We start from the raw sequence: 24,633 nt of genomic DNA, 5'->3' as shown, positions 1-24,633 counted from the left end.
AGATATTACGCAAATAGAAAGTATAAGAAAAGGAAATACACAATTTAAAAAAAAATGGAAAAAGTACATTAGTATTTAAACATCTATCTTAAAATGTAAATCAATCTTAAAATATAAAATTATTAGTAAATAGAAAGTATAAGAAATAAAAATACACAATATAAAGAAAAATAAATAATAAGTAAATATATAATATAATCTCGAAAGATGACACGTGACATTAAACATATGTAAGATTACTATTTTTCACTTAAAAAAAAGACGGCTTATCTCCATAATGTAACATTACCGTTTTATAAAAAAAAAATAAAAAACATTATATATAATTTTGAAAATAATAAATATATGTAAAACATACAACATAAAAATGGAAATACTACAATAAACATAAATATGTTTGACTATTTGTCCAAGTTCTTCTATTAAACATTGTCGTTTTACATTAAAAATAGAAAAATACGTAAAGATTTAAACATCTATCTTAAAATATAAAATATAGACATTAACTAAATATAAAGTATAAAAAAGAGAAATACTCAATATATAAAAAAAATAATAAGTAAATATTATAAATATACGAATTATATATAAAATAATAAGTAAATGCACAATTTTTTAAAAATGGAAAGAGTATATTAAATATTAAACATCTATCTTAAAATGTAAAATATAGATATTAAGTAAATAGAAAATATAAGAAAAAGAAATACACAACTTAAAAACAATGAAAAAAGTATATTAAGATTTAAACATCTATCTTAAAATGTAAAATATAGATATTACGCAAATAGAAAGTATAAGAAAAGGAAATACACAATTTAAAAAAATAGAAAAAGTACATTAGTATTTAAACATCTATCTTAAAATGTAAATCAATCTTAAAATATAAAATTATTAGTAAATAGAAAGTATAAGAAATAAAAATACACAATATAAAGAAAAATAAATCATAAGTAAATATATAGTATAATCTCGAAAGATGACACGTGGCATAAAATATAGTTTTACATTTTAATATTACTTATTTTTGAAAATTATAAAAAATATGTAAACATACAGCATAAAAAAATGGAAAAACTACATTAAACATATGTAAGATTACTATTTTTCACTTAAAAAAAAGACGGCTTATCTCCATCATGTAACATTACCGTTTTATACAAACAACAAAAAACATTATATATAATTTTAAAAATAATAAATATATGTAAAACATACAACATAAAAATGGAAATACTACATTAAACATATGTAAGATTACCATTTTACATTTTTATTTTAAGAAAATAATATGTAAACATACAACATAAAAAATAAAAAAACTACATTAAACATATGTAAGATTACCATTTTTCACTAAAAAAAAAGACGGCTTATCTCCATAATTTAACATTACTATTTTGTAAAAAAGAAAATTATATATAATTTCGAAAATAATAAATAATATGTAAACATACACCATAAAAAATGGAAATACTACATTAAACATATGTAAAATGACCATTTTACATTTAAAAATAAAAATAATATGTAAACATACAACATAAAAAATGGAAAAACTACATTAAACATATGTAAGATTACCGTTGTTCACTAAAAAAACGGGTTATCTTCATAATGTAACATTACCATTTTATTAAAAAAAGAAAAAAAAACATAAATATAAATATTTGACTATTTATCCAAGTTCTTCTATTAAATATTGCCGTTTTACATTAAAAATGGAAAAATACGTAAAGATTTAAACATCTATCTTAAAATATAAAATATAGACATTAACTAAATATAAAGTATAAGAAAGAGAAATACTCAATATATAGAAAAATAAATAATAAGTAAATATTATGAATATATAAATATACGAATTATATATACAATAATAAGTGAATGCACAATTTTTTAAAAATGGAAAGAGTACATTAAATAGTAAACATCTATCTTAAAATGTAAAATATAGATATTAAGTAAATAGAAAGTATAAGAAAAGGAAATACACAATTTAAAAAAATGGAAAAAATACATTAGTATTTAAACATCTATCTTAAAATGTAAATCAATCTTAAAATATAAAATTATTAGTAAATAGAAATTATAGGAAATAGAAATACACAATATAAAGATTTAAAAAATGGGAAATTACACAATATAGTAAATATATAAGTGAATATACACAATATAGTAAATATATAATATAAGTGAATACCAAATTTTAAAAATGGGAAATTACATTAAGATTTAAAAATATATATTAAAATTTAAAATATAGATATTACGTAAATAGAAAGTATAACAAATGGAAATATACAATTTAAAAAAATGGAAAACGTACATTAAGATTTAAACATCTATCTTAAAATGTAAAATAGAGATATTAAGTAAATTAAAAGTACAAGAAATGGAAATACATATACAGGAAAATAAATAATAAGTAAATAATGTAAATATATAATATATGAATTATATATGTAATAATAAGTAAATACACAATTTTTTTAAAAATGGAAAAAGTTCATCAAGCATTAAACATCTATCTTTAAATGTAAAATATATAATATAAGTAAATACACAATTTAAAAATGGAAAAAGTACATTAATATTTAAATATCTATTTAAAAATATAAAATATAGATATTACGTAAATAAAAATATAAGAAATGGAAATAAACATTTTAAAAAATGGAAAAAGTACATTAAGATTTAAGCATCTATCTTAAAATGTACTTCTATCTTAAAATGGTAGTAAATTATATAAAAATGGAAATACCACATTAAACAAAAAAAATGTATAGTTTTACATCAAAAAAGTCCCTATAAAACTCATTATTCCATCCACATCAATTTCACACTATTAAGGAAAATTTCAAAGCACTCGAGCAAAAAAATGGTTTCACTATCAACTCTTGCCGTCCCAAAAACCTTTAATGACCTTGAATGAGATTTTTTTATAACAACAAACTTTTTGTTATGTGGATTCATTGTTGGGAAACACGCAACTTCCAAAAGCCAAATTTATTCATGGGAATTGAATTGTTTTTCATAGACTCAAAGGTATTCTTACAAATTTAAATTAATCTAATCCATAATTTTATTGTTAATATTCATACTAACTCTTTCATGATCAAACCATTTCAGTTAATAACCATTCAAGCGTTTATCCCGAAACACTTTCTTCCTCGCCGAATCAAGTATTGGTTCATATTGGTTTAGTATTGTTTTTGGTTTACTAACCGGTTTAGGATGGTCCTATTGTAAATATAATTTAAGTTGGTTTAGCATATATTATGTTTAAAATAACTTAAATTAAATAATAATAATAATATTATGCTTAAAATATAATTTTAGAGACTTTTCAAATATAGTTTACAGAACATTATAGGTGATGAATTTAATTTATTAAATTCGTTTATTACTTAAAACTAAGTTTTTAAAAAAACGTACCGAGTTATAAATATCAATGATGGATTGGTGAGTATAACATGAAGACAAAAATATAAATATCTGATTTTCAAGATAAGAAATTCAGCTTTTATTCAGATACTCAATATATAATATCTTAAATTATTTTTTTAAAAATATACATAATTTATATATTTAGATTAATCTTCCAAACTTAAACTATTATATTATATATGAATAATGTTTTTAAATAAAAATAATTTCTGATTTAAAATAAAAAATAAAAACAACAAATATTTATTTTCAAATAATGGATGTAATTTACATTATAATATCATTTAACAAGTATTAGATACGTTTTGATATATCATTATTTTCTATTTCCAGAAAACAATAAATTGTTAAACATCAATATCATCTAGGTTAAGTATACGAACAACAAAAATTCAAACATCACAAAAAATATTTACATAACCATTATAATACAATAATTTAATCAAAAATACAATTAAAAAAATATTAAAAAGAATAGTTATATACTTAATATTTGAAAATAAAAGATATTTTTGCTAAAATTGTACTTACCTGGCCAAGGAGATCGACCATCATTTTACGGATCGATCGAATGTTGATCATGTGGTCGATCCAAAAATACTCTGCAGTTTAATAAAATCTCTAAAACATTTATTCCAACACTCAAAAGATAGTTTTGTTAAATATGATAACTAGATAGCCAATAAAATTACAAAAAAATATTTAAATAGTAAAAAATATGTTAATTTAACGTGTTAAAATTTAAAAATAAATTTTAATTATGACATGCATTTTAACATTTATATAAATATAAATCATAGCCTAAATATATATAATTTAACAACTTCAATTAGAAAAAAATAAAAATCCCGGGCGTAGCCCGGGTTAATCCCTAGTCCTTACTAATAAAAGGGACCTTTTGAAGCTCCATAGAGCGTCCACATCAGCGAAAAAAATTCTCCCGAAAGATGACACGTGGCATAAAATATAGTTTTACATTTTAATATTACTAATTTTTAAAAATTATAAATAATATGAAACATAGAGCATAAAAAATGGAAAAACTATATTGAACATATGTAAAATTACTATTTTTCATTTAAAAAAAAAGACGGCTTAATTCCATAATGTAATATTACCATTTTACATTTTTATTTTTTAAAAAAATAATATGTAAACATACAACATAAAAATGGAAAAACTACATTAAACATATGTAAGATTACCATTTTTCACTAAAAAAAGACGGTTTATCTCCATAATGTAACATTACTATTTTGTATAAAAAAACATTATATATAATTTCGAAAATAATAAATAATATGTAAACATACAACATAAAAAATGGAAATACTGCATTAAACATATGTAAGATTACCATTTTACATTTAAAAATAGCAATAAAATGTAAACATACAACATAAAAAAATGGAAAAACTACATTAAACATATGTAAGATTACCATTTTTCACTAAAAAAAACGGCTTATCTCCATAATGTAAAATTTCTATTTTATATTAAAAAAAAACATAAATATAACTATTTGACTATTTGTCCAAGTTCTTCTATTAAACATTGCCGTTTTACATTAAAAATGGAAAAATACATTGAGATTTAAACATCTATCTTAAAATATAAAATATAGATATTAACTAAATATAAAGTATAAGAAAGAGAAATACTCAATATATTGAAAAATAAATAATAATTAAATATTATAAATATACTAATTATATATACAATAATAAGTAAATGCACAATTTTTAAAAAATGGAAAGAGTACATTAAATATTAAACATCTATCTTAAAATGTAAAATATAGATATTAAGTAAATAGAAAGTATAAGAAAAAGAAATACACAACTTAAAAACAATGGAAAAAGTATATTACGATTTAAACATCTATCATAAAATGTAAAATATAGATATGCAAATAGAAAGTATAAGAAAAGGAAATACACAATTTAAAAAAATGGAAAAAGTACATTAGTATTTAAACATCTATCTTAAAATGTAAATCTATCTTAAAATATAAAATTATTAGTAAATAGAAAGTATAAGAAATAGAAATACACAATATAAAAAAAAAGTAAATATATAATATAAGTAAATACCCAATTTAAAAAATGGAAAATTACATTAAGATTTAAAAATATATCTTGGGACCTTTTGAAGCTCCATAGAGCGTCCACATCAGCGAAAAAAAATTCTCCCGAAAGATGACACGTGGCATAAAATATAGTTTTACATTTTAATATTACTAATTTTTAAAAATTATAAATAATATGAAACATAGAGCATAAAAAATGGAAAAACTATATTGAACATATGTAAAATTACTATTTTTCATTTAAAAAAAAAGACGGTTTAATTCCATAATGTAATATTACCATTTTACATTTTTATTTTTTAAAAAAATAATATGTAAACATACAACATAAAAATGGAAAAACTACATTAAACATATGTAAGATTACCATTTTTCACTAAAAAAAGACGGTTTATCTCCATAATGTAACATTACTATTTTGTATAAAAAAACATTATATATAATTTCGAAAATAATAAATAATATGTAAACATACAACATAAAAAATGGAAATACTGCATTAAACATATGTAAGATTACCATTTTACATTTAAAAATAGCAATAAAATGTAAACATACAACATAAAAAAATGGAAAAACTACATTAAACATATGTAAGATTACCATTTTTCACTAAAAAAAACGGCTTATCTCCATAATGTAAAATTTCTATTTTATATTAAAAAAAAACATAAATATAACTATTTGACTATTTGTCCAAGTTCTTCTATTAAACATTGCCGTTTTACATTAAAAATGAAAAAATACATTGAGATTTAAACATCTATCTTAAAATATAAAATATAGATATTAACTAAATATAAAGTATAAGAAAGAGAAATACTCAATATATTGAAAAATAAATAATAATTAAATATTATAAATATACTAATTATATATACAATAATAAGTAAATGCACAATTTTTAAAAAATGGAAAGAGTACATTAAATATTAAACATCTATCTTAAAATGTAAAATATAGATATTAAGTAAATAGAAAGTATAAGAAAAAGAAATACACAACTTAAAAACAATGGAAAAAGTATATTACGATTTAAACATCTATCATAAAATGTAAAATATAGATATGCAAATAGAAAGTATAAGAAAAGGAAATACACAATTTAAAAAAATGGAAAAAATACATTAGTATTTAAACATCTATCTTAAAATGTAAATCTATCTTAAAATATAAAATTATTAGTAAATAGAAAGTATAAGAAATAGAAATACACAATATAAAAAAAAAGTAAATATATAATATAAGTAAATACCCAATTTAAAAAATGGAAAATTACATTAAGATTTAAAAATATATCTTAAAATTTAAAATATAGATATTAAGTAAATAGAAAGTATAACAAATGGAAATATACAATTTAAAAAAAAATGGAAAACGTACATTAAGATTTAAACATCTATCTTAAAATGTAAAATAGAAATATTAAGTAAATAAAAAGTACAAGAAATGGAAATACATATACAGGAAAATAAATAATAAGTAAATAATGTAAATATATAATATATGAATTATATATATAATAATAAGTAAATACACAATTTTTTAAAAAAATGGAAAAACTTCATTAAGCATTAAACATCTATCTAAAAATGTAAAATATATAATATAAGTAAATACACAATTTTAAAAAATGGAAAAAGTACATTAAGATTTAAATATCTATTTTAAAATATAAAATATAGATATTACGTAAATTAAAATATAAGAAATGGAAATAAACATTTAAAAAAATGGAAAAAGTACATTAAGATTTAAACATCTATCTTAAACTGTACATCTATCTTAAAATGGTAGTAAATTATATAAAAATGGAAATACCACATTTGACAAAAAAATGTATAGTTTTACATCAAGAAAGTCCCTATAAAACTCATTATTCCATCAATATCAACCTCACTCTATCAAGGAAAACTTCAAAGCACTCGAGCAAAAAAATGGTTTCACCATCAACTTTTGCAGTCCCAAAAACCTTTAATGACCTTGAATGAGATTTTTTATGACAACAAATTTTTTGTTAGGTGGATTCATTGTTGGGAAACCCGCAACTTCCAAAAGCCAAACTTATTCATGGGAATTGAATTGCTTTTCATAGACTCAAAGGTATTCTTACAATTGTTAATATTCATACTAACTCTTTCATGATCAAACCATTACAGTTAATAATCATTCAAGCGTTTATCCTGAAACACTTCTTTCCTCGCCGAATCAGGTATTGGTTCATGTTGATTTAATATTGTTTTTGGTTTATTAACCGGTTTAGGATAGTCTTATTGTAAATATAATTTAAGTTGGTTTTGCATATATTATGCTTAAAATTAAATAATAGTAATATTATGCTTAAAATATAATTTTAGAGAGTTTTCAAATATAGTTTAGAGAACATTATGGGTGATGAATTTAATTTATTAAATTCGTTTATTATTTAAAACTAAGTTTTTTTAAAAACATACTGAGTTATAAATATCAATGATGGATTGGTGAGTATAACATGAAGACAAAAATATAAATATTTTATTTTCAAGATAAGAAATTCAGTTACTCAATATATAATATCTTAAATTATTTTTTTAAAAATATACATAATTTATATATATAGATTAATCTTCCAAACTTAAACTATTATATTATATATGAATAATTTTTTAAAATAAAAACAATTTCTGATTAAAATAAATAAATAAAAAAACAAATGGTTAAACATCAATATCATCTAGGTTAAGTATACGAACAACACAAATTCAAACATCACAAAAAATATTTACATAAACATTATAATACAATAATTTAATCAAAAAAATACAATAAAAAAATAATATTCAAAAGAATAGTTATATACTTAAATTTGAAAATCAAAGATATTTTTGCTAAAATTGTAATTACCTCGCCAAGAAGATCGACCATCTTTTTTACGGATTGATCGATTGTTAAGCATGTGGTCGATCCGAAAATACTCTGCAGTTTAATTAAATATCTAAAACATTTATTCCAACACTCAACAGATAGTTTTCCTAAATATGATAACTAGATAGCCAATAAAATTACAAAAAATATTTAAATAGTAAAAAATATGTTAATTTAACGTGTTAAAATTTAAAAATAAATTTTAATTATGACATACATCTTAACATTTATATAAATATATATCATAACCTAAATATAAATAATTTAACAACTTAAATTAGAAAAATATAAAAATCCCGGGCGTAGCCCGGGTTAATCCCTAGTCAACATTATAATGAGGCAGTTTCAAGGCTCTCCAGCGCGCCACGTCAGCAGATGTGGGACCCACCTTTAAAAAAAAAAACAAAATGGGCTAAAAGAAAGAGTTTTACGTGAGTGGACTTCTTTTCATCAAAAAAAAAAATCCATCTCCTCTACCTTTCTACTCCACGAAATCTTTCTTTCCCCTCTTCCGCCGTCACCAAGAACTGATACTGATGTCTCGACTCCTCCTATACCCCTTTTCTCCGTGAAATAACGAAGCACGGTGATGCATTCTCTCCTACTTCGTGACATCTCTGGTCCTCTCCGCCTATCTTTCTCTGCGTCTCTACTCTTCTCTAACTCTCTCTATGTCTGTTTTTTTTTCTTTTCCTCAGATCTCTGCTCCCTGTATCTCCACCCTCGCGAGATCTCATGTCTCTCCATCCTCACTACCGGCGCTGTCGATGGTAACGAATCCCCTCCTCCTTTTTAGGTGTACAAATAATTAACTTTCTCATCATCTCTCTTCTGTGTGGCTTTGATTTTGTTGCAGGTTGAAGAATCGAAGGGTGAAGACGAACCAGTGGAGCGATGTGGTGATGGCAGAGGAGGAAGGGATTCGGTTTCTAATGGTGGACCTCGTCACAGATGTCTACTCGGCGGTGGAAAGAGGCATCATGTTGGGTAGCTTGACGGAGGATGGCTTATCGTGTATACGGAGAAGTTCATAATCAGATCCCACGAAGTGCTATGTAGCAAAACCGCTACGGTTCAAACCATTGCCAATCTTTTGCAGGTTAGATTGTAGATAGTTAAAACTATGTATGCATCTTGATTGGTCAATATTTTAAAAAACAAGAACTTTGTTGTTCGTTTGATGTAGGTTAGGAGGTGGGATGTAATCAGTTTCAGAGCGTTGTATTTTTGACTGATGGGTTTGCGACAACACCTACCATGAGGAAACTGAATCTCATTTGGGTCACTTCGAGAATGCACATTGAGATCTACAGATATCCAGCTTGGTATTGTTTTTTTTTTTTTGGCTGCGTATGTTTTGATGACAACAAATGAGTTGAATTCTTAAAAATTTTGGTTACAGGGGTGATGTGGTTGTCAGAGTGAAGGAAGGATAGGGACAAGGCGTGACTGGATTCTTAAGGACATTGCTAACGGTGAATTCACTGGCCGCGCTATTAGGTTTCCTTCTCATCATTGTTTGCTTTCTCCATTGGTTTGTGCAATGGAATATAATTTTCTTATGTTAAAGATATAAGTTTCAGTCACTTGGGTTTATGGGACTGTCCTGATTGGTTGTACCTATGCGTTACCGTTTCAGCAAGTAGGTAATGATGAACCAAGACACAAGACGGCTACAGAAAGTTTCTGATGATGTTTGGGACGAGCACTGGATGTTTTGTCCTAAAGAACCCAGGTAAAAGAACTTTGTGTCAATGCAATGTTTGCTGGTCAATCATATCGTTATATTCATGAATTGCCAACTATTCTGTTTATTGTATATCTTTGTAGATTAGCATATCCTGAGGAGGAAATTAGCAGAAGCTTGAAGAATATCCCCAAACTCGAAGATCTGGCCAAGTACTCAATCATTGGACTTAAGGTATAAAATAGAACAATAAGATTCTTAGTAAGAATCAACATTCCTAAAGGACTTTATAATCATGTTTCTTTGCAGCCAAGACGAGCTGCTCTCGGCATGAACCATCATGTCAATAATGTCACCTATATTGGATGGCTTCTTGAGGTTAGTGTCATCATCAGCTTCAGTAATAATCATATGACTTTGCTTTTGGTATTGTCAGAGCATACCTCAAGAGATTATAGACACCCACGAACTTCAGGTCATAACTTTGGATAACAGACGAGAATGTCAGCAAGACGATGTGGTGGATTCACTGAACACCTCAAAGAATGGCTCTGCAACATCAGGCACACAAAGCCACAACAATACCCAGTTCTTACATCTCCTAAGGTTGTAGGTTGAAAGAACTATGAAGTGGTGAGCTGCAGATCTTTGCATGTGCAGAGGGTTGTAGGTGGGGGCTTTAGAAGGGAGGTGTACGTTGTGTCATTGAATAACTCGAGGAAATGTAAAAGACGTTCACTCCACGTACATTTGTTTTGTAGTTTGATGTATTTGCTAAATATTAAGCTTCCTGCACACCGAGAAATATAAATACATAATCATGTTGTTTTTTTTGCTAAAATATTTTTTCCTAATACATAGATATTTTATATGACTGATAATAGATTCTACCTATTAGAAAGTCTCATAAATTTTAAACAATGTTAGATAAATAAATAAAAAATATAGAATTGATAAAAGAAAAACAGAGTAAAATACTTTGAGTGTCATATGTCAAAACTTCTCAGTTAATCTAATCATGAAAGACTTTACCCCAGAAGCATCTAATATGATCCATGAAGACTCGAACAGTTCATGAAAGTAATCAACTCTACTCTCTTGAGCTACTTTCTAAATGCATTACCAAACGCACAATATATGTTCTCCCAAGCACGATCATATAAGTTTTGGAAAACATATGGTCCAAAGTTAATTCGTACTTTGCTCACTAAGCAACGTGGTTTTCCAAGTTATAATCTTTGGGGTATAGAAAGGAGAGCAGTTCTATCAGAAATCTTGGAAATTAGTATATTGGGATATATAACATTTACGAACCCCGCGCTTGCGCGGAGTTGACGAACCCTAGGAGGAAAAAGACCACTTTCAAGTTTTGATCACAAAAATAAACCACAAGGAGGAAAATTATCAAAATATTTCATTTAATAGGTAAAAAGATTCTAATACCCTAGATATATAAAAAATAAAAAAATTAAAAAAACTAAAAAAAATTAATTTTATATTTTTAGATTATATGTTTTCAAATTCGAACTGTTTTCTAAATTTTGTTTTTTTTTATAATTTTTTTCCAAATTTTTTTTTCAAATTTTCTTTTTGTAATTCAAAAATACTTTTAGAAACTATTTTTAAAATTTTTATTTTCAAATTTTTAATATTTATTTTTTATTTTATAAAATTTTAAATTTCAATCTCAAATTCTCACCCCTCAACTCTAAACCCTAAGGTTTGAATTAGTTAATCCTAGGGGTATAAGTATATACTCTTTAATGAAACATTTTGGTCATTTTGATTCTTAGGGTCTATATTTGTGATATAAACTTTGGTAGTGCTATTCTAGGGTATTTCTCAATAAATAATAACAAACTTGGAAAATAAGCAAGGAAAATTACCAAAAATACCACATTTATAGTACCATATTTCATTTTTACACTAACAACTTTGACCCTCACTTTTAATGAAGGATAAATTATATTTATAACCATAGGGTTAACTAATATAGACTTAGGATTTAGAGTTGAAGGGTGGAGTATGATTTATGAAATGTGAAATTCAGGATTCTAATAAATATATAAATAAATATTTATAATATATATATATATATATATATATATAAATTTAAAATAGTTTCAGAAATAATTTTCGATTTTTAAAAAGAAATTTTGAAAAAAAAAATCCAAAAAATTATAAAAAAATTTTGAAAATGTATAATTCGGAATAAAAAATATTCTTTTATTTATTTAAATAATTATTTATTATATATATATATATAACAATGGTACAAGAGTGTTTTGCTACTTAATGAAAAATTATTTTTGATAATATTTTTTTACTGGTAATAAACATGAATAATGGTACCAAAAGGTGATAAATATGAAAATTCATGAATAAGCAAATAGTAGTGATTAAGTCACATACAACCAGAAAAATCAACTTAATATAGTCAAAGATGTTTGTCTTACTTGGTGATTGTCCATGTGTTTTGCGTGATATTGAAAAAGCATTTTACAAAATTAATGATATATAACATGTTAGTTATAAATATGCATAAAAGATTGAATCAATGTTAATGTTAAATAACAATTATGTGAGCTGTAGATTCTAATGTAGTAAATTTAATAATAACAAACTTGAAAAAAGTTAGTTGTAGTGATAGAATCACATACAACTAGAAAATCATCTTAAAATAGTCACTGAGGTCTTACTTGGTGGTTGTCTATGTGTTATGCATGATATTTTAAAAAATAGTATACTAATGATATATCAATATATTATTTGATATTTTATGCACACATGATTGAATCAATGTTAATATTAAATAACAACAATGTGCGCTGTAGATTATAATGAAGTAAATTAAATAATAACGAAGCTGGAAAATTATTTGGTAATAGTGACTGAATCACGTACAGCTAGACAAATCAGCTTAAGTGAACGAATAATATACAGTTAGACAAATCAACTTGGATTATTGGTTCTAGTATTTTAATAGATTTAGAAATCCTTCTTGGATTTATAAATTTTGATAAATCCATTGATTTTAGATTCAAACAAGAAGATTTCATAATAATGATATAGATTTAAAAGTCAAAATAAGTAAATTATTATAAACCAGTCAAATGGATTTGTAATAAGTTCAGTTTTATAGTAAAATAATATATATATATAAACTAAAACACATGTTTATCATTTCATATGTTATTTTTATGACATAAAATCTCTCCACATATTTGTTGTCATTGTCGGTATCACTTGATTGGCATGTTCTCTTTACAGATTTTGAATTACAAAAGTTTCTTCATCATTTTTATTAACTTTTTAAGATATTTTTCATCATCAGTCTTTTTCTCCAGGAAAATTATATGTTCTATAGAACTTCCAAGAAAATTATGTAAACCAGCCCATGCAAGTACAATATCCATTTGTGTCTTGTAAGGCAGATTTTAAAAAAAAAAGGCATCAAGATTTGAACAAAAATCCTCTCGATAACATTTCTCAATGAATCATGACTTAATTAAATAACTATGTCATTTTGCGAGCTGAGACACTACCTGACTAGGCCTGGGCATCCGGATCTTCGGATCGGGTTCAAATCGGTTCTTATCAGATTTGGATCCTTCGGATACTAGATATTTGGATCCAACTAGATACTTACAAAAAATTATTTGGGTTCGGATCGGTTTCTATCGGATCATGGCCAGCTCGGGTCTATAGTTTATATACCCACAACATTCCCGTAATTTTCGGGTATATTTCGGATTGGCTCGGTTCCGGTATTTCAAACCTAAAGTACTCGAACTAGACCCATATCCGAAAACCCAAAAAATACCCTAAAACGCGAAATACCCGAATTTTTACATGAAGTTTGATCTAAAGATCTAAAAATACCCAAAATTTTATTTAAATACCCGAATTATATTTTTGAAAATCAAAAAAATTTACCCAAAAATCCAAACCCGAAACTTATAAAAATTATCAGTAATACCAAAAATATACCCAAACATCCAAATATACCCAATATACTAAAAGTTTCGGATATTTTGGGTACCCAATCAATCAAGTTTCAGATAGGATATGGACCCGAACCGAGATCCGTGGTCTAAAATAATTATACCCAATAGTTAGTTTAGCCTAGATCGGATCCGAATTTATACTTTTGGGTCGGTTCCGATTCGGGTCTTAGAGTCTGGATAAAACGCCTAGGCCTACTGCCGACGCCAGGAGAGGAGGCGCCTCCGACGTTCACGGATTCCAAAGAGGCTTCTCGCTTTTGGTGCCCGAGAGGAAACTAGATTACGGCTAGTCAATCAATCTTGTATATTAATGTCAAACAAAAACCATATGAGCCTTGTAGTCAAACGAAGTTAATTGAGGAATAATCTAATAGTGATCGACAAAACGAATCAAGAAATATTACGTGGTTTCGGGCCCAGAGAATTAGGGATTCGGCCCGAACTTTATAGCAATTCAAAAAGAAAAACGAATCAAGTTACGCGTGTTTGTCTATTGCATGATAATATACGATGCGTTCATATGAAGAAAAAAAATATTGTGCACCAGTGTGTATGTCAGTACTGGTGTATGTATCGGTTGTTCATGTGGTTGTTCTATCACCATCAAATGGCTTTAATTTATTAAATTTGGGAGATAAGAAGACAATGTAACTGATAAATAAGAACTAACTTATTGTGATTTATTAGCATGCATTTTTTTTTTTTGCTAAACATGCATTTTTTTTTCAACTTACATTTCTTAATAGACCATTCTTAACTAACTAAATCATTATATAAAATCAATAATGTAAGTTAATAATCATATGAGCTAAATTGAATAATAAACAACACGACGAATAAGACAATTATGGTTGAATCATCCAACGGGAAAATCGGCTTTAGTCATAAGGTTTGCCTGACTTAGCTGTTGTCTATTTTTTTGCATGATAGGTTATTCTAAAAGATCATATCCACATGCGTATATAATTGTATATTAAGTTTACATAAATTAAAAGATTTGTGTATCAGTCTACATGTATTACTGTAACATGTGCTTATTTTGTCACCATTATGTGGTTTTGTTATTAATTAACTGGGAGAGACTAACAATACATATCAACCAATTAACAAAACAAAAAAACAATTAATGAACATGTGCAAATTTTATATTATATATTTGACTGATTTCATGGATCAAGAAAAATGATGACATGGACTAACTAAAATTAATTTACTTGAAACAAAAAACTTATTGAAAACTTGAAAAAAATACCTTCATTTAAAAATATTAAAGGATAATTTATTGGATTAGTATTATCCTTCAAATATTTTTACCAAACCGTTTATATTTTTCATTCATAGATATATCAAAAATAAACTATCTTGATCATGAAAACATATTTATTTAGCTTAAAATACAAACATAAGAAATTTGCACATATAAATATTGATGAAAATTATCTTTTTTTTGTCATCAGCATAAAAAGACTCATGAAGACACATTCATATAAATTCAAAAAAAAACTTACTGTTTTTAATTATAAAAAAGTGAAAATATCCAAATATATAATAAATATTTTCATCAACAAATAGTTATTAATAATATCTAAATTTTGAAAACATTTTCCAGACCAAAAATTGATGATAAGATTTTATGAGTCATTTAGAAAAAAGAATCAAGATTTTACTTATTAAATGATCATAATTTATTTTTTGAAATCATATAATATAAATGATAAATTACTATAATTTATACAAATATTTTTTCTTTATAAAAGAGTTCTGAGATTTAAAACTTTTTTAATTAAACATATACATATATTTAAAATATAAAGAAAAGAAAAATAAATAAATAATTTAATTACGAATATTTTTAATTCATAAACTTCTCATTAAATTAACATAAGACATTATAATAAATTATCATATAATCTAATATTATCATTAGACTTGTTTTACTAATGGATTTTTTACCAAAAAATATAGAGTTCAAATTGAAATATTAAATTATTGCATTACATGATATGATTCCAAGTTTTAAGTAGTTTGAAAACATTGATTCATAACCTCTAGTTTACCAAATTATTAGATTAATTATGTTCTTTAGAGTCTTTAGATTAAGAAGCAAGGATAAAATAAATTTCTGGTACAAGTCATTATCATATCTAATTGATTTCTTATATTGGATTAATTTGGTTGTATTCAAAATAATATTTGCATCATCTAAAAGACTAAAACATACTATTTACCATTATTAAATTTTATTTCTGATAAATATAAATATATTTTATAAGTGTTACCATAATTCATAATTTCTCTCGCATAAAGTGCGGGTAGCTACCTAATCTAAAATATGTGGTTTGAAACACACATCTTTTATTACAATAAAAAGTAATAATAATAATAGATGAAGATTATTATGTGTGATGTGATTTTTATGGAGAACAAGTTAAAGAAAATAAATGATTTAATGAAGATAATTATGTGTGATGTGCCAGACCGCATTTCTCTCCCGTCTGCGTTCATCTTCGTCTCTCTCATGTCTTCTTCGTTGTTCTGTGGCAGTGAGAGTGGTGTTCGGTTGGTTCCACCGATATGATCCTCCCTCGTCTGAATCGGAGCTCTCCAGTTTTTTTTCCGAGATTCAGTCAAGTCTCGCCAAGTTGGTGGCGGTGCTGCGTCCCGCCAAATATTTTCTTTATAAAATCATTTCACCAAGTTTCATCTTTATAAAATCATTTTACATAGATATATGAATTACTTCTTATACCCTAATTATACCAATATATTATTATAATTCATACATTTATCAATAATGACTAACCATTCAAATTATTTCCAGTGTAAAGGATCCAAAATGATCTAGAATAAAAATGAGAGAATTTTGATTACATTTTCAAAGTTTGAATAGCCTAACAAGCTATTCTAACGATAAACATATATCACGTTATATGGTCGGGTGGTCAAGGCGTTTTGTGGATCTCTAAAGAGATCTGAATTTGAATTTGCTCCACACAAGATTTCCATGCATGTGGCCACTAGAGCTTTCACATTCTCTCTTTGGAGAATGGTTTACCAACATATAGCACATTATTTATTTATTTTTAATCAAAAATGTAGTTAATGATAATAATTATATGATTTTATGATTTTAGAACGTAAATCTTTCTACTTTTAAATATATAAATTATACTATTCACAATATATCTACACTCCTTCAAATATCTTCTTAAGTTAACTAAAATGAAAATTATTGAAATCTAATCTATTAATAAAATAACTATATGAAATAAATTTTAATTTTTCATATGATTTACGAAAGATAGCACTAATTTTTGGTAAAAGATAATATTTCAGTAAAATTATCTTTGTCATACAAAAGATGGAAAAATCATGTGATATTTCTTAAGAAGATTTATATATTTCGTTGTTACGGGTATTTAGGATTAAAAAAAAAACCTGAAACTCTACACAAATACTTGGAAATATTAAAAACACCCAAAATTTTTAAAATTTTACCCGAATCTAACTTGAGAAACTGAAAATACGTAAAATTTATCTGAACACCAGAAACATATTTAAAAAAATGAAATTTTACCCGAAACCCGAAACAATAACCAAAATCCAAATCCAAAATTTAAAAGAATATACATAATATCAAAAACATTTCTAAAATACCCAAATATACCTATGACGCCCACAAAAATTCGGGTACTTTGGATTCCTGATCGGGTAGGATCCAGACCCGAACCGAAACACACAGGTCCAGAAAATACCTAATATGTATTTTTTCCTGGATCCGGGCCTGAACCGAACCTATACTTTCAAGTCAGTTTTTGTTTATTTTTTAAGATCTAGGTAAAATATTGTTCAAACCTAAGAAAAAATTACATAAGAGTGTACCTACAAATTTTAAATAAACTAATTCATAAATTATATAATTTTATTATTCGATACAATACGACTATATAACATAATCATGTACAACAATTCCACAATACTAATTCATATCATATCAAACTTTGTCTATAATTAAGAAAAACTATGCGTTTTCGAAGCGCGGTTCAAAAATCTAGTTGCGACTTGAAATATCTTTTTACAAATCAGGAAAAATGTTTGTCATTTACACAAGCATGGGGTAAATGGTGAAAACATATTAAGTTTGAGAATATGACACTGACATTACGATGTATATGATTCATAAACATGTACAAAGTAACATATTATATGGTGAAAACTACAAAATCTAGGTTTAATCGACAAATCTAAAACTCTTGGGCAAAATCAAATTTGTAAAATTTTAACTAAACATGGATTTCATAATCTAAACTGGATTCATATTTAAATAAATAAATAATTTAGAAATTTATTTATATAAAAGAAATAATATTTTTAAGTATTTATCTGCCGCTCTCAGTAGTAACTTTATTACAAGTTAACCTGGGAAAGTTCTCGGCACCAAACTAAAACCATAGACATATATTTGTTTATATAATCTAAGACAAAGTTGTAGGGAGGGCAAAACATCTAAACTCCAGAGGGATGAGTTTCATGTGGAACGTTGTGTATGTGATCATCGCCTTAGTGGTTGTGAAGATCAGCCAGTGGTTGTGGCAATGGTCGAACCCAAACTCCAAGGGCAGTGGCAAGCTACCGCCGGGGTCAATGGGTTTTCCAATCGTCGGAGAGACTTTTGAATTCTTTAGGTCTTCTGGATTACTCGAGATCCCACCTTTTTTTCAGAAGAGGATGCTAAGGTCAAACGTGTTTTTAATCCCTCTTTAGATGCTTTCTTAGTCACTTTCCTTAAATCTTAAGTTTGCGTGTGTATGAATGTTTCCAGGTACGGGCCATTGTTTCGGACCAACATTTTGGGCTCTAGGACGGTGATTTCGACGGACGCAGATGTTATATACGAGATTTTCCGGCAGGAGAACCAGTCTTTTATACAAAGCTATCCGGATATTTTTGTCAAGGTACTTGGAAAAGACAATGTGTTTTTCAAGACAGGAGACATACACAGACATATCAAACATGCCACTATGCATCTCATTGGCTCGGAAGGTTTGAAGCGAAAGATGATAGGATTTATGAACCAGACCACCCGCGAGCATCTTAGATGGAAGGCTACCCAGGGCGCTTTCAACCTTAGGCATGCTGCTTCAAACGTAAGCTACACATCTTAATTAATTAGTTTTTTTTTTCTTTTAACCAATTTCAATTTCTGAATCTAATTTTTCTCTTCCTTTTGTAGTTGATAGTATCGTACATAACACCGCAGATGATTAGTAATCTAAAACCAGAAACTCAAGAAAAGCTTATCGATCATTTCAAAACTTTCAATATTGAGTGGTTTCAGTCACCTTTCGCGCTCGCTACCTGGAAGACTGTCTACAAAGTCCTTAGGGTGAGAGAAATTTTCTTGAGTTTTCCAATTTTCCTATATTAGTAACTACTTGTGTACGAACTTAGCCAATTAGTTTGTATTCAGGCACGAAAAGAAGCAGTCAAGATAATTACCGAAGCTCTGGAGAAGAGGAAAGATTCAATAGAGAAACAAGGAGACTTCCTCGATACATTGCTAGAGGAGATGAAGAAAGAAGGGAGCATTTTTTACAAAGAGTCTATTGTAAGCCTACTATTAAATATTGGATTCGTCTCTAGAGATTCCACTTCTTACGCTACCGCTTTAACCGTCAACTTTATCTCAAAAAACCCAAGAGTGCTTACGGAGTTGAAGGTAATTAATAATATACTCATGTTATAGACTTATAGGCCGAGAAGATATAGTAATTTCGATTGTCTTTCCTATATCATTTTTTTTAGAGAGAGCATGAGGCGATTGTACAAAAGAGAGACGATAAAGAACCAGGACTTGGCTGGGATGAGTATAAAAACTGCATGCCTTTCACCCGCATGGTAAGAAAATTCCTTTTTAGTACCAAGCAGGGAAATTGGGATATGTCCATTTATATGATGTCTACGGATCGTGTGCAGGTTATCTACGAGTCGCTTCGGCTGGCAAACTTGGGAACCATAATCTTTAGAAAGGCTGTGAAAGATGTCGAAGTCAAAGGCAAGTTAGTAGTAAAGTGAACCACAACTACTCATATATCCATTCTCCAAAATATTGATCAGAAGTTGAAATATGGGGGGAAATATTTGTAAATATGCAGGATACACGATTCCAGCGGGTTGGATAGTGGCCGTTGCACCTTCAGTGGTTCACTATAATTCTGAAATCTATGAGAATCCATTGGAGTTTAATCCATGGAGATGGGAGGTATTAATTTTATATAGTTATTGTATCTCTACCACACCATTAAATTAGAACAAGAATCATTTACTAGAGCTTAATTTGTATGGCAGGGGAAAGATTTGCAGTCGCCAGGGTCTAAAACATTGATGGTGTTTGGAGGTGGAGCAAGACAGTGTATAGGATCAGATTTAGCGAGACTTCACTTGGCAGTCTTCATTCATCATTTTGTAACCACTTACGATTTCTCGGTGGTCCAAGAATGTGAGATATGTCGGGTACCATTTCCTTTCTTCACCAAGGACCTGGTTATAAACATCTCCCCCAAGTCTCCCAGCTAGGTGAACGCTGCAGTTCCATATCTGAAAAATCAGATCATAATAATATTTTCCAATTCTCCTTTCATGCTTTTTAATTTCCTTCTTAATGCAAATAACGAATAGTCCCGAGGAATTTACGAATCTTTCTGGGATTATTGGTAGATGGACTCTAAAGATTAGAATTTGTAAGCTCCATTGCTCTTGGTTTATAAAATTTAAACATTTTTAATGAAATATGTTGTTATTGTTTTGGTTGACTTTAGCATTCTCCTTTTACAATAACTAATTCATTCACTTAACTTTAGTTTAAAGTCACTTAGAAATAACACCTCGCCCAGTTACCATTGTTGGGCACCACTACTCGAGGAGGAGTCTATCTTAAATGTCGGGCTTTGATGAAACCGACCTAAAGGCAATCAACGCCTTGCATTGACATCAAAACCTATCTTTCATAAATTAGAACAAAAACATATCACTTAACAAATGAGGACTGACAGACACAAACTACTTGTCTAAGAAAATAAACAAAACAACACTATCTTGAAGGTACATGACCATATATGTGCTGCTGACAATGTATGAGGATAATAAAGCAGCCAGCCACCTTGAAGTTGGAAGATCCGAGAGATGCCCACTACACTGTGAATCTCTATGGTTATGACCTGATGGTGTAATGGGAGAACTCAGCCTTCTGATGCTTTCCAAAGACCAAACCCTCTGTTATCCAATCATTTGATTCATCTTCCTCTTCTTCTTTACTAACCTTCTGTTCCGACTCAACTTTATCCTTCTTCGTCTTCCCATCAAGAGTACAATGCTGTTCCGAGTTTCCATCATTCTTCTTCCCGTGGGAAGTAGAACCCTCTTCAAAGTTTCCATCACTCTTCTCAACCTTCCCGTTGGATTCATCAAGAGTGGAATGCTGCTGATGTTGTTGTTGTTCCAGTATCACCTGCTTCTTCTTCTCAAGCCTATCCCTAATGGCCGCCGAAGTAGCAAGAGCCTTCGTAAGACGTCTCCTTTTCTTCTCAGCTAATCTACTCGAACAATGCCTTTTCCCCCAACACGTGGGAGGCTCCTCGTAGTGTCTACCACACCCTAGCCCGACATGACCCAGTTTACCACACTTGTAGCAAGACACAGCCCACGATGACGACGAGATCGCCTCGCCGCAGCACATGTGGCCAAAGCTTTTACAGACATAGCATCGCACATCCTTGAGATCATCCTCGGAGTATTCGTACTTGCACAAAGACATATCATGTCCCATGTCTCCGCATCTTAGGCAAACGGATCCGTCGTTAGGACAAGAGTCGTGTCCCATTGAACACTGTTCCCCGACATGCTCGAAACTAGCGCATATAAAGCAACGCTTCCTAGAGGGATTTTCATCATCTTGCTCCCCACAGCTATCACAAGAGGAATCAGTCATTGAACCAGCTTCGTCGGGAGGGTCGAAGTACCTTGCTGGACGAAGAAGCTTTTTCAGAACCATGTTGCTCCATGTTTCTCCAGATTCTTCAACATTCATCTTCTTATCTTCCTTAAACTTTCCTCCGTCATCAACCATCATCACAGGATCGATCATGCTAGAACCGCAGAGATCCGACCAGCTTCAAGCTAAGATCCGACAAGCCTCTAGCTAAGATCCGACCAGCTTCAAGCTAAGAACCGACAAGCTTCTAGCTAAGAACTGCAGAGTTCCGACCAGATTCAAGCTATGATCCGACCAGATTCAAGCTAAGATCCAACAAGCTTCTGTTGTTCAAAAAAAGAAAAAATATCCAACAAGCTTCAAGCTAAGATCCGACAAGCTTCTTCAAGCTAAGATCCGACAAGCTTCTTCAAGCTAAGATCCGACAAGCTTCTTCAAGCTAAGAACCGCAGAGACCATCCGACCAATTCTCGACCCCGCTGATAATGCATTCTCTAACAGGTTCAACGTAAGATCCTCCTTTTGGTCTTTCGTCGCAGCCGTCTCGAACTCTAATGTCACTGTCCTTGTCTTCTCGGAGATCGGATCCGCTAAGGTTTCGGATAGGTTTATGTTGGGATCAAATTTTATTGGGCTAGTGGGCTTCATTTCAAAAACGACTAATACTTACTGTTACGACGATCATGCTTTTTTAACCTTTTACAAAACGACGAGTCTCTTTCAAAATACAAACTAGATCATGAGCAGATTTTCTATATTTTTTTAATTTAAACATTTATTTTGTTAAACATTTTTATTTTTATTTTTGGTAAAATTTAAAGATTTTCATATTTGTTATATTTTTATAATATTAGTTTATTAATTTTAAGTTTTTGTGAAAAATTTTATTTTAGAGTTGACAAAATATCCAATGTGGTATGTATTTTTTTTATATAAACTACAAAGGTCTATTCACGTGCTTATTAAGATCTAATATGTTTCATATTTTGGGATATATATTTTAGAATTTTTTTTTTTTGATAAAACACATTTTAAAAATGTTGTGGTATAAGTTTAATGTGTATTAAGTTGAATTAACAAATTTTAAATATGATATGTTTCTATCGATTTTTTTTTATCTATTAGTATTTTTTATATAAATATAGATATTTGAGAGTCAGAATATGATAATACATCTATTATTTAAGAGAAATGACTTAAAGTACCCTAAATTAGTTACTATTTTTCAAAATATACTTAATGAAAAATATTCTAATATTTGGTTGTATGGTTTAGTAATTATTGTTTATGATTTAATATTTACGAGTTGGATTGGGTTAATAAACTTTTATAAGTATTTCATAAATTGTTTTAAATATTTAAAAACTATTTTAAATATTTATAAAGATTTAATTATGAGAGTTAATTAAAACTTTTTATCACAAATTCAAAGTATATATGAATAATTATCTTTTAAAACTAAATTTGAAAAGTGGTATCAAACTTGTGGTAAAATTAAAATTCCCTTTCTATTTAATATGTCCAGGATAAAATTCAGTTTTAAATTTTTTAGTTTTTCAAATATGATAATCTATCATTTTAACTCATCTCATTTAGTTAATTTTTATTTTTTACGTTTTTACAATTGAAATGATATAATAACTTTTTCATGTACTCTCTCGTATTAATTTAAATATTTTGAAATTTTGATTAAATCTTAAAAGGTTATAGTTGTAATTACATCAACTATTACATTTCACTATATAATCAAATAACACAGATCCTAACTAATTTTAGGCCATCAAACTCGTCTAACTCATAAATGATGTTCACGGTACTCGCCTAAACGAGAATATTCTTAATACATCACACCAGTGTTTCAAAATAGGGGTGAGCGTCCGGTTTGGTTCGGATTTTAGATTTTTGGAGTTAGGAATTTAAGTTATATTCAAGTGTTTATAAATTTCAGTTTGGATCTTTGAATACATAAATTAACATGAAATTTGATTCGAGTTGGATATTTGAGCGGCAAAATGGTATCTATTTCAAATATTGAGGGGTTATAGCTATTTTTAGATAATTTTATTTATTTTTGAATATTTTATGAATACTAAATCTAATATTCACTTATAATAGGTTTCACGGGTTGAGTGAACGAGCATGAGAGATCCATTAATCGACAATCAGAGTGTTACAAGTGGTATCAAAACCAAACCAAGATGAGTATGGAGTTCGTGTAGGCAGGCTTACTCTGACGTGTGACAATCTTGGGCAACGAAGATGGTGTACTTTGTGAAATGAGGTGAATTGTAACATCTCGATTTGTGGTATATGATAAAAAAAATTAGTAGAACTGATTTGACTACATATATCATTAAAATATGCATATCTTTGATCATTTGTCTATAAAGAACTTCAGAATTAAACATTCTTAAGTTGGAGTATTCAAATGATGAATAATCTATCGCGAAATGATATGATAATGTGTGAGTGAGACCAAAACACGGAAAACATCATATTGTGATGA

General features: G+C 27.8%; 2 protein-coding genes and 1 pseudogene across 8 annotated transcripts; 2 read left to right on the top strand and 1 right to left on the bottom strand.

Annotated features, from left to right (window-relative positions):
* Positions 1 to 8,296: 8,296 nt before the first annotated feature.
* LOC103842458 lies at positions 8,297 to 11,004 on the top strand (annotated as a pseudogene).
* Positions 11,005 to 11,744: 740 nt separating this feature from the next.
* Positions 11,745 to 20,941, top strand: LOC103842457 (cytochrome P450 708A2). Its single transcript, XM_009119079.3, has 8 exons — positions 11,745 to 18,873; positions 18,960 to 19,284; positions 19,371 to 19,523; positions 19,608 to 19,856; positions 19,943 to 20,035; positions 20,114 to 20,192; positions 20,293 to 20,399; positions 20,486 to 20,941. The coding sequence occupies exons 1-8, from the start codon at positions 18,659 to 18,661 to the stop codon at positions 20,711 to 20,713; spliced, it is 1,449 nt and encodes a 482-aa protein (XP_009117327.1). The 5' UTR covers positions 11,745 to 18,658; the 3' UTR covers positions 20,714 to 20,941.
* Positions 20,942 to 21,121: 180 nt separating this feature from the next.
* On the bottom strand, positions 21,122 to 24,309 carry LOC103842474. 7 transcript variants are annotated; one of them, XM_033280811.1, is made up of 2 exons: positions 22,486 to 24,309; positions 21,122 to 22,328 (listed from the first exon to the last, which is right to left on the bottom strand). In XM_033280811.1, exon 2 carries the CDS (start codon positions 22,278 to 22,280, stop codon positions 21,348 to 21,350), a length of 933 nt encoding a protein of 310 aa, XP_033136702.1. In that variant the 5' UTR covers positions 22,281 to 22,328; positions 22,486 to 24,309; the 3' UTR covers positions 21,122 to 21,347. The 7 variants fall into 7 exon arrangements, with proteins under 7 accessions (XP_033136702.1, XP_033136705.1, XP_009117346.1 ...); XM_033280814.1 differs by having other exon boundaries at positions 22,508 to 24,309; XM_009119098.2 differs by having other exon boundaries at positions 22,533 to 24,309.
* Positions 24,310 to 24,633: the final 324 nt, after the last annotated feature.

This window comes from Brassica rapa, chromosome A09 (genome assembly GCF_000309985.2).
Source record: "Brassica rapa cultivar Chiifu-401-42 chromosome A09, CAAS_Brap_v3.01, whole genome shotgun sequence".
NCBI lineage: Eukaryota > Viridiplantae > Streptophyta > Magnoliopsida > Brassicales > Brassicaceae > Brassica > Brassica rapa.
The sequence above is the reverse complement of the archived record's forward strand: the minus strand, read 5'-3'. Positions and strand labels throughout refer to the sequence as shown.

What these genes read in the sequence shown, in the direction of transcription:
- LOC103842457 (XM_009119079.3), top strand. Translation starts at nt 18,659, where the DNA reads ATGAGTTTCATGTGGAACGTTGTGTATGTGATCATCGCCTTAGTGGTT. An exon ending in GAGTGCTTACGGAGTTGAAG is followed by an intron (nt 19,857 to 19,942) that starts GTAATTAATAAT and finishes CATTTTTTTTAG; the next exon opens with AGAGAGCATGAGGCGATTGT. An exon ending in TTAATCCATGGAGATGGGAG is followed by an intron (nt 20,400 to 20,485) that starts GTATTAATTTTA and finishes TTTGTATGGCAG; the next exon opens with GGGAAAGATTTGCAGTCGCC.
- LOC103842474 (XM_033280811.1), bottom strand. Translation starts at nt 22,280, where the DNA reads ATGATCGATCCTGTGATGATGGTTGATGACGGAGGAAAGTTTAAGGAA.